The sequence below is a fragment of the Bison bison genome, unplaced genomic scaffold (genome assembly GCF_000754665.1).
Source record: "Bison bison bison isolate TAMUID 2011002044 unplaced genomic scaffold, Bison_UMD1.0 scf7180017864499, whole genome shotgun sequence".
Taxonomy (NCBI): Eukaryota; Metazoa; Chordata; class Mammalia; order Artiodactyla; family Bovidae; genus Bison; species Bison bison.
The window spans coordinates 1,673,228-1,683,146 of record NW_011495058.1 but is presented as its reverse complement, the minus strand read 5'-3'; the positions used below and the strand labels follow the sequence as shown (position 1 = coordinate 1,683,146).

General features: G+C 36.1%; 1 protein-coding gene across 1 annotated transcript in view; it reads right to left on the bottom strand.

Moving 5' to 3' along the window:
- Positions 1 to 3,713, bottom strand: part of LOC104980411 (endogenous retrovirus group K member 9 Pol protein-like) — an 80,897-nt gene extending 77,184 nt beyond the window's left edge. Inside the window, 1 exon segment of the mRNA XM_010829107.1 lies at positions 3,656 to 3,713. Coding sequence (XP_010827409.1) covers positions 3,656 to 3,713 — 58 coding nt within the window.
- Positions 3,714 to 9,919: the final 6,206 nt, after the last annotated feature.

Sequence of the window (9,919 nt, the reverse complement as noted above, 5' to 3'; positions counted from 1 at the left end):
TTCAGAATTTTCCACAGTTTCTTGTGATCCACACAGTCAAAGGCTTTGGCATAGTCAATAAAGCAGAAATAGATGTTTTTCTGGAACTCTCTTGCTTTTTTCCATGATCCAGCAGATGTTGGCAATTTGATCTCTTGTTCCTCTGCCTTTTCTAAAACCAGCTTGAACATCAGGAAGTTCACAGTTCACATGTTGCTGAAGCCTGGCTTGGAGAATTTTGAGCATTACTTTACTAGCGTGTGAGATGAGTGCAATTGTGCGGTAGTTTGAGCATTCTTTGGCATTGCCTTTCTTTGGGATTGGAATGAAAACTGACCTTTTCCAGTCCTATGGCCACTGCTGAGTTTTCTAGATTCTCTGGCATATTGAGTGTGGCACTTTCACAGCATCATCTTTCAGGGTTTGGAATAGCTCAACTGGAATTCCATCACCTCCACTAGCTTTGTTCATAGTGATGCTTTCTAAGGCCACTGGGGAAAACTGAAGTCATAGTTATGAAGGCAGTGATTAACACTCATGTGATATTGAATTGTATTTGCAGAAATACAGTATGTTGTCCCTTTTGTTCTAGCTGCTCAGGAGAATTTTATTGGCTTTTCTTAATGTAGGTTTGAAACATTTTTAAGCTTGAAAATGAATATAATCCTATTGTGGTCCTCTCTTTCATTATATCCTCTAATTGGTTTTGGGTTGTGTTTATATACTATATTGCTTCATAGAAAGTTTTAACATCATATAAATACTAATATTTTATGAATTAATGCATTAATGCAGTCTCAGTAGAATTATCATTTACTGTTTCTCTCTGGGGATAAATATGTTCATTAGCCATTTCATTTGGAAAAACAAATAAGCAAGTACAGCCATGAATGTCCTGATAAAGAATCATGATATGTGGAGTGAAGTGTCTCTATCTGATATTAAAACACATAAAGATCAAAATAGTGTATTATGACTTTTAGACAAAGAGAAGGAAATAAGAAAATCTACAAATAGACCCTAATCCTTATGAAAATTTATTATAAAGTCAGCATATCAATCATTGGTGAAAAGATATATATCTTTGCATAAGTGATGTTGAGATAACTGACTAGACTTATAAAAAGTAAATATTCCATTCATTCTTACACCATACTTACAGGAAAATTTCAAATGGATGAGAAATGAAAATTTAAAAACAAATTATGCAAGTACTAGAAGGAAACCTGAGTATGTTCCTTTGTAGCCTAAGAGTAGAGACATTTTTTAACTTGATAAAAAGAAAGAGGTAGCAAAGACTGGTATATTTGACCACTTAAAAAAATTGAGTGACTTGAATACTTTAACAAAAAACTGCAAACAAAACAAAGATAAATGAGAAATGAGAGAAGTACTTACAATTTACTTAAAAAATACTATAGTTATGATGCAGAGGTTTTAAAAATAGAGAAATTACTTACAACTATAGAGAAAAGATAGCAGTTCATAAAGAAGAGAGGTGAAATGATCCTTAAACATAGGAAAAGTTTCTCAACTTTGTTCCCAACAAGTAAAAGGCAAATTGAAACTAGGAGATTCCATTTTATTAGACTGACAAAAGTTCCAATTTGACAGCATGTTTTTTGATCAACAAGCTTGTGGGGAAATAGGTGTTCTCACATGCTGTTAGTGGGAACACAAAATGATGCAGCTATTATGAAGAAAATCTTTGCAAGATTTAGTAAAGGTGTGTGTCCTTAATTTTTGACTCAGCAATTCCTCTGATTGAAATCTATTGCAAAGATACTCAAGCAAAAATGCAAAAAGATAACTTGTGTAAGACCCTTCACTGAAGGAGTCTTAAAATTTCCAATCCCCTTTGAAATATATTTGGGTTTGATACTATGTGAAAAAGCCACACAATAAAGTTTTATTCAGTTGTAAAAGAATGAAAAATATCTCCATATACTGCTATGGAGTAAAAGAATGTAGAAAAATGTGTTATACATATTACTGCTTATATCTATAAATTTAGATATATAAATATGCATACATATATTGACATGCACACATGTATATTTATACACATATGCAATGTATCTATAAATATGTAATTTTTATATTTGTATAAAGTTGTATATTATATAAAATAGGTATAAATATGTTTGTATATATGTGTTATAAATACACAATATATATGTATGTAACATATATGTAACATATATGTAACATATATAAATATGTATAAATATAAATACATATATTTATATGTATATTATAAATATATATGTAATATAAATTTGGCTATAAAGAATCTGCCTGCAATGCAGGAGACCTGGGTTTGATCCCTGGGTCTGGAAGAACACCTGGAGAAGAGAATGGCAACCCACTCCAGTGTTCTTGCCTGGAGAATTCCATTGATGGAGGAGCCTGGCAGGCTATAGTCCATGGGGTCACAAAAGTTGGACACGAGTGACTAATACACACATTAAAACAGTTGTTAAATAAGTAAGAATATTTTTAAAAGGTGAACAATATATGGAGGGCACATAAATCGAGTTAAACTGCTTTAAATATACCACATTATATGGATTTGACTTTGAAACCAGGTAAATGTGTTTATTTTTATGTAAGTTAGAAAATTTATACAAAGAATTACATGAAAATATCTCCAGCCGTAACAATAAATAGTAACATAACTGCTTTAAATATACCACATTATATGGATTTGACTTTGAGACCAGGTAAATGTGTTTATTTTTATGTAAGTTAGAAAATTTATACAAAGAATTACGTGAAAATATCTCCTGCCATAACAATAAACAAGAAATGTCACAGCCATCAGTGATTTCTGGCCTCCGAATGTGAATAAGGTCTCCCAAAACTGTGATCCAGCAGATGCCAGCACCCCTCATGGTGATTGCTGAAGAGATGGGGGAACGTAAGAAGCAGTCATCTGTCACTCCTTTAGGTGAACAAGCAAACAGGGTTGGCTCCAGATAGCTGAGGTTCACATGAAGAAATGAATTCGATAAGCCCAGAGGTTTGCATCTTCCCATCCAGAGAATGCTAAATTCGTTAACTTGATAGCTGATCTTTGATGTTCAGACTGCCTGCTCCCTTTGTTGCAAACTTGTTTATAGCTTGACTTCCCCTCCTGCCTCCTTGGAGCAGTTTTCTCAGAGCTACTGAGGTACTGTCTCCCAGGCTCAGAGTTCTAACCATTCCCACCAAATAAAATAACTTCCTACTTTCAGATTGTGACTGTATTTTTTAGCTGACATGTAATAGCTCAGTTGGTAAAGAATCCGCCTGCAGTGCAGGAGATCCCTGTTGGATTCCTGGGTCGGGAAGATTCCCTGGAGAAGGGATAGGCTACCCACGCCAGTATTTTTGGGCTTCCCTTGTGGCTCAGCTGGTAAAGAATCTGCCTGCAATGCGGGAGACCTGGGTTCGATCCTTGGGTTGGGAAGATCCTCTGGAGAAGGGAAAGGCTACTCACTCCAGTATTCTGTCCTGGAGAATTCTAGGGATTATTCAGTCCGTGGGGTCGCAAAGAGTCGGGTCGCAAAGAGTCAGACACGACTGAGTGACTTTCACTTTCAAAGTTAAAAAAAAAAAAAAAGAATGGATGAACCTGTTGCATTATGATTATATAAGTCATATTATCAGTGGTTTTAAATTCTGGCAAATTTACTGTGGATCTGTAGTGGATTATATTCTAAACCTTTAAACACGTCGGGTTGGGACACCATCGCTTAAGCTGTGGAAATTTCAGTTTAACTATAGTTGGTCCTCCACGTCCACAGTTCTGTATCCTCAGATTCAACCAACTTTGGATCCTGTAGTATGTATTTACTATTAAAAAAATTCTGCAGGTAGGGGGACCCCAGTACAGTTCAAACTCATGTTGTTCAAAGGTCAATTGTACTTAAAAACTGTATTTTTTTAAGTAGTTGTGCTATTTGTTATAGTACTCAGATTGTTATTCTCTTACTGGTAGACTGAAAGAACTAAGGAATATGTTAATACTACCAAGAACCAAAGTTTTTCTGAATGAGGGAAAAGAGATAAAGATAATTTAAATTCGAAAAGAAATAACATGAACTTGCATTTCATGCTGCATTTTTTCCTTTAAGAAATGCTCATTTCCTTGTTCTTTTTCTACTGAAAGGCCTAGATGTAATGAGCTCTGTAGCAATAAACACACACAATACTCAGATTACTCTTTCTAAACACCATTCTCTATCTTTTTAGGAACTTAGACAGTTGGGGAAAATGAGAGACTTGAGTACAGAACAAAGAGAGCTATCAAAGACTTCTGTTTCAGTTTTATGCTTAGGATACTCTGTGCTCCTTTGATGTCTTGATTTATATTTTTCTTCCATTCTAGAATAGACTCAGGCTTTATTTAACTCTTAAATACCATCTCTTCTCCATTTACATTTTGCGATTCCAGCATTCTGGAACATTTGATTCCTCATTCTGTCCTCCATTTCTTTCACATTTTTCATCTCTTTCTCTTGTTTCATTCTGAATAGATTATTTGTGTATGTCTTTTAGTTGACAAATTCTGTTTTGTACTATATCTTTCCTGCAGTTTTAGACATTTATGGCATTATTTATTTCAAATTCACTGCTTCAAATTCTATTTTTTAAATTTTATGTATTTATCTCTGAGAATTTCTTGATTCATGCTTATCTTTGCCATTGCCCAGATGTTCATTTAAACATTTCATGCATGGTTCTTTTGAATGCTGGGAACAACAATTTTAAAATCTTCAAGGATTACAAGTATGAAATCTTTATTAATCTGTGGCTTCTTGTTTTTGCTGGATTTGACTTTTAGTGGCTTGCTTTCTGACATGTGTGCAATCATTGTATAGTTAGGGGTGTTTTATCTCTGGAAACTTTGTAAGCCTACTCAATAGGATTTTTGTGCTTCTTAAGAGTTTTGGATTCAGAGGAGATGAGCGCAGACTCAGCTTCTCTTCCAGCATCCCAAAACTGTGTTGCTGGAAGGCTTGTCCTCAGGGCATCTAGGCCAGCTCGCTCTTGCTCTCTGGCTCTCAAGTATTGACTCCGCTTGTCCCGCATGATCCTCTGGGGGCCTAACTGCTCTAGTTCCCAGCCCTCTAAAGCCTTTGCTTTAGCATTTTAGGACATTAGAGCACTTGCATCTTTGTCTCATTATTTACATACTGGTGTTAGCCAGTGCTCATAATTTTCTTTTTAACTTCATAAATGAGACAGTATAATCGTTATTATCTTATCTAGACTCTTTAACACTTTTTTACATTCATTATTTCTTCTTGTGTTGGTCCTGATGGGAAGACTGGCTAATTTGGGATGTGTACAGTATCTGAAAGGTTTTAAAAGACTTTGAGTCCTCATGGAAATCATTGCTGCCTTAAATATTAACAGGCATTTTCCCAGTGTATTTCAATAAGTAAACAGTAAAATCTTCTTGTGGGTCTGCAGGGGATAGAAAAATTGTACACTAGATAGAGGATTTCGCTTCATGCCAGGGGCCTCTTCCATAGACTATATTTTAATGAGAAAATCTTGGCCTGTAGCTTGAGCCAGCAATTTACAGATTAGTAGACAAGATTTATTGAACTAACCAATAAAAAGGAAAAGCCGTTTTATATTTGTGATACAGAACAGTCTAATCAAAAAAATTGTTTTCTCCCCTAGTCTACACATAAATCAGTACCTTATCATATCTGTGCAGTCATGCTTAACATTTTCTACTCTGGAATTATGAGCAAAATCTTTGTAATACAGACTCTAGAATACATTTTTAAAAATATCATACCTAATAAGCATTTTAAAAATCCCATTCTCCAATTTTTTTTCTCGTTTTCATTCTGACTCTTGTAAGGTGGGTGCAGAGAAAAAGAGAGGGAATCAGGCCAAAGGGAAACTTAGTAGAGGGAAACAAGAGAGTGACTGGCCCTTAAGGAGAACCGGGGTTCTCCCTTTCTGACAAGGTCTTTCTTATACCCCACCAATGAAAAATTCTCTGAAGGGATGGTTAATTTTAGCCTGTAGTTGAGTTCTGTGGTCGTGTAGCTGAAGGTCTGGAATCTGGTGGTCTTGTAGCTTTGAGAAGGTAGGTGCCAGTGAGAAAATATAATGTCATTTGAGCAATTTGGTCAGTCTCAAGGATCACTGTGATTTTATTCTTTGTTTGTGAGGTCAACATAATGAACCATCTTAACAGTGAGCACTCATGTAGACCCTATCAACTCTCTCTGTCAGAAACTTTCAATTCAGGAACTTACTCTGTGTATCATGAACAGAACCTAAGCAGCCTTGTGTGGGTGGCTCATCTTCAAATGTGACACATGACTCTACATGGAAAAAATAGGAAATTCAGAACCAGTACTCCAGCCTTAATGTTACCAGAGTCTTGTTTTCTGTTGCAAGAAGTACAGTTTTAGTGATGGTTCTTATTGAGGATGGGTAAGATCTGTTTGAGGCCGGTTTGGTTTTGTTCTCAAATTGACCCTTCAGGGGTGAATCTTTTTCTATTGTTCCTAATTCCATTCTTCATTTCCATCTTCTTCCTTTCTCTGTTTCTCTTGCTGCTCCAGCCTCATTTCAGAAATTGCTGTTGATAGGAAACTATGTGCATAATGTGAATTATCTGTCTGTGTCAGATTACATCCCCATCAACAGTAAGATGGCTTAGAATCAGTTTTATTTTTTTTTTTAGAATCAGTTTTAATGTTGCTTTAAAATTGGGAAAAACAGTGGAAACTGGAGTCAGAAACTATGCAGCACTCTAATATATTAGTTTCTGGATGTGAAAAAAATTCTGTGTTTGGGACAGTATTTCTAAAGAAAGGAATGAGAGAGGAAGTAATTTTCTTTTCAGTAAAGCAAGTGGTAAGTAAAGCAACTAATATAAAAGCAAAGAAGACATATTTATACCCCAAGTTTGTGATGTATTTCATATAGAAAAACTTTTGTAAATGTAGAAGATATAAAATAGTAAGAGATATACATACAGCTTGAAGCCTAAATGGATCTCTATTTTCTCATGATCCAGGTTAAGAAATAGAACATTATTAGCATCATAGAAATAACCTGGATGACTTTCCTTGCTTCCCTGTTCCTCTTAGCTTCCAGGAAGGTATCACCATCCTGAGATTCTGAATTTGTGATAATCTCACATTTCTTTCTAATTTTATAAAACAGACATGTCTCCTTCAACAATGTACCATCTTAACCTTAAGAAACTTGCATGTATGGAATCATATTGTATGTATTTTGTGAGTTACTTTGTTTTTTTTCTGTTGAGACTGTTAATGAGACAGTCCATTTAATTTTACTATCATAAAGTGGTGTATTATGTTTTATATAGAGTATAACTGGGAATATACATGTTTGTATATGTATATATTCATACATATATTTGCCATGATTTATTTATTTATTCCATTAGTATACAAATTTGCTTTGTTCCCAATTTTTTTGGTTATGATTAATAATCCTGCTGTGAATAATAACAGCTTTAAGCTATAATGCTTCTTATGTGCCAGGTATTTTCCCCCTTTATTTATTATTAATATATATCAACTCATTTACATATCAGCAGCAGCCTGTAGGCTAGGCTCTATTATCATCTTATAAATGAGGAGGTTGAAACATTAAAATGCTAATACATTAACTAAGATACAATAGGTAGCAGAGATGAGATTTCAGCGTCTAGAGCCTGGCTACATAGTCCATGATCGTAACTACCGTGCTTTGTAGCTTGATTCTTACAATGCTTCTGAAACTATGTACAAACATGTCACCAGGCCTCAACAGCATGTGAGCTGTGAAATTCCAGGAGTTCAAACTGGATTTAGAAAAGGCAGAGGAACCAGAGATCAAATTGCCAACATCCATTGAATCATCGAAAAAGCAAGAGAGTTCCAGAAAAACATCTACTTCTGCTTTATTGACTATACCAAAGCCTTTTGACTGTGTGGATCACAACAAACTGTGGAAAATTCTTCAAGAGATGGGAATACTAGACCATCTGACCTGCCTCCTGAGAAATATGTATGCAGGACAGGAAGCAACAGTTAGAACTGGACATGGAACAACAGACTGGTTCCAAATAAGAAAAGGAGTACATCAAGGCTGTATATTGTCACTCTGCCTATTTAACTTATATGCAGACTACATCATGAGAAACACTGGACTGGAAGAAGCACAAGCTGGAATCAAGATTTCAGGGAGAAATATCAATAACCTAAGATATGCAAATGACACTACCCTTATGACAGAAAGTGATGAAGAACTAAAGAGCCTCTTGATGAAAGTGAAAGAGGAAAGTGAAAAAGTTGGCTTGAAGCTCAACAAATAGATGGGAAACAGTGGAAACAGTGACAGACTTTTTGGGTCTCCAAAATCACTGCAGACGGTGACTGCAGCCATGAAATTAAAAGATGCTTGCTCCTTGGAAGAAAAGTTATGACCAACCTCGACAGCATATTAAAAAGCAGAGACATTACTTTGCCAACAAAGGTCTGTCTAGCCAAAGCTATGGTTTTTCCAGTAGTCATGTATGTATGAGAGAGTTGGACCATAAAGAAAGCTGAACACTGAAGAACCGATGCCTTTGAACAGTGGTGTTGGAGAAGACTCTTGAGAGTACCTTGGATAGCAAGGAGATCCAACCAGTCCATCAAGGAAATCAGTCCTGAATATTCTTTGGAAGGACTGATACTGAAGCTGAAACTCCAATATTTTGGCCATCTGATGTGAAGAAATGTTTCATTGGAAAGGACCCTAATGCTGGGAAGGATTGAAGGTGGGAGGAGACGGGGATGACCAAGGTTAAGATGGTTGGATGGCATCACTGACTCAACTCCCACTTACTCCCAGAGTAAACTCTGGGAGTTGGTGATGAGAGGCCTGGTGTGTTGCAGTCCATGGGGTCCCAAAGAGTTGGACAGAACTGAGCGACTGAACTGAACTGATGCATGACACACAGCCATGAAACTGCTTGATCATGGAGTTTGCACATGTGCTGTTTTTCGAGGTAATGCCACACTTTCCCAAGAGGTTGTTCTAAATTACCCTTCTACCAGTGGTGGATGAGAATTTTTGTCAGTGCACATCCTAGCCAAACTTGGTATTGTCTGGCTTCTCAAATTTTGCAACTCTTGGGATATTTGGTTGTTATTTTCATTTTCTTTTTTAATGAGGCTGAATATTTTTCATATGTATGTGTAGGAATTTTCTGTTTTTTTTTTAACTCTGAAAAAATTTTTAATCAATATTTTTCTAAATATTTGTTTGTCCTTATTGATTCATAGTGTTTTTCTTTCTTTCTTTTTTTTTTATGATATGCCTTTGTAGTGTATGTATTGAGTTTCCCAGGTGGCACAGTGGTAAAGAATCCGCCTGCCAGTGCAGGAGACACTAGAGACATGGGTTCAGTCTCTGGGTCGGGAAGATTGCCTGGAGTAGAAACGGCAATCCACTCCAATATTTTTGCCTTGGGAAATCCCATGGACAGAGGAGCCTGGCGGGCTACAGTCCATGGGTTCACAAAGAGTCAGATGGACATGACTGAGCATGTGTGCATACACGTGGTAGTTCTCTTTTTCAAGTTTCAAGGAACTTCTGTGTTCTTTTCCATATGACTACACCAATTTACATTCCTATCAGTAGTAGTAGTAGTAGACAATGGTTCTTTTTTCTTCAAATCCTCACCAAAACTAATTATCTTTTGTTTTTGGTAAATAGTCATCCCAGTTGGTATGAGGTGATATCTCATTGTGGTTTTGATTTGCATTTCCCAAATGACTAGTGATTTGAACACCTTTTCATAAATTTGTTGGCTATTTGTATCTTTGAAGAAAGGTCTGTTTGGTTCCTCTGTTGTTGTTTAGTTGCTAATCACCTCCAACTCTGCAGCCCCGTGGACTGTAGCCTACCAGGCTCCTTGTCCATG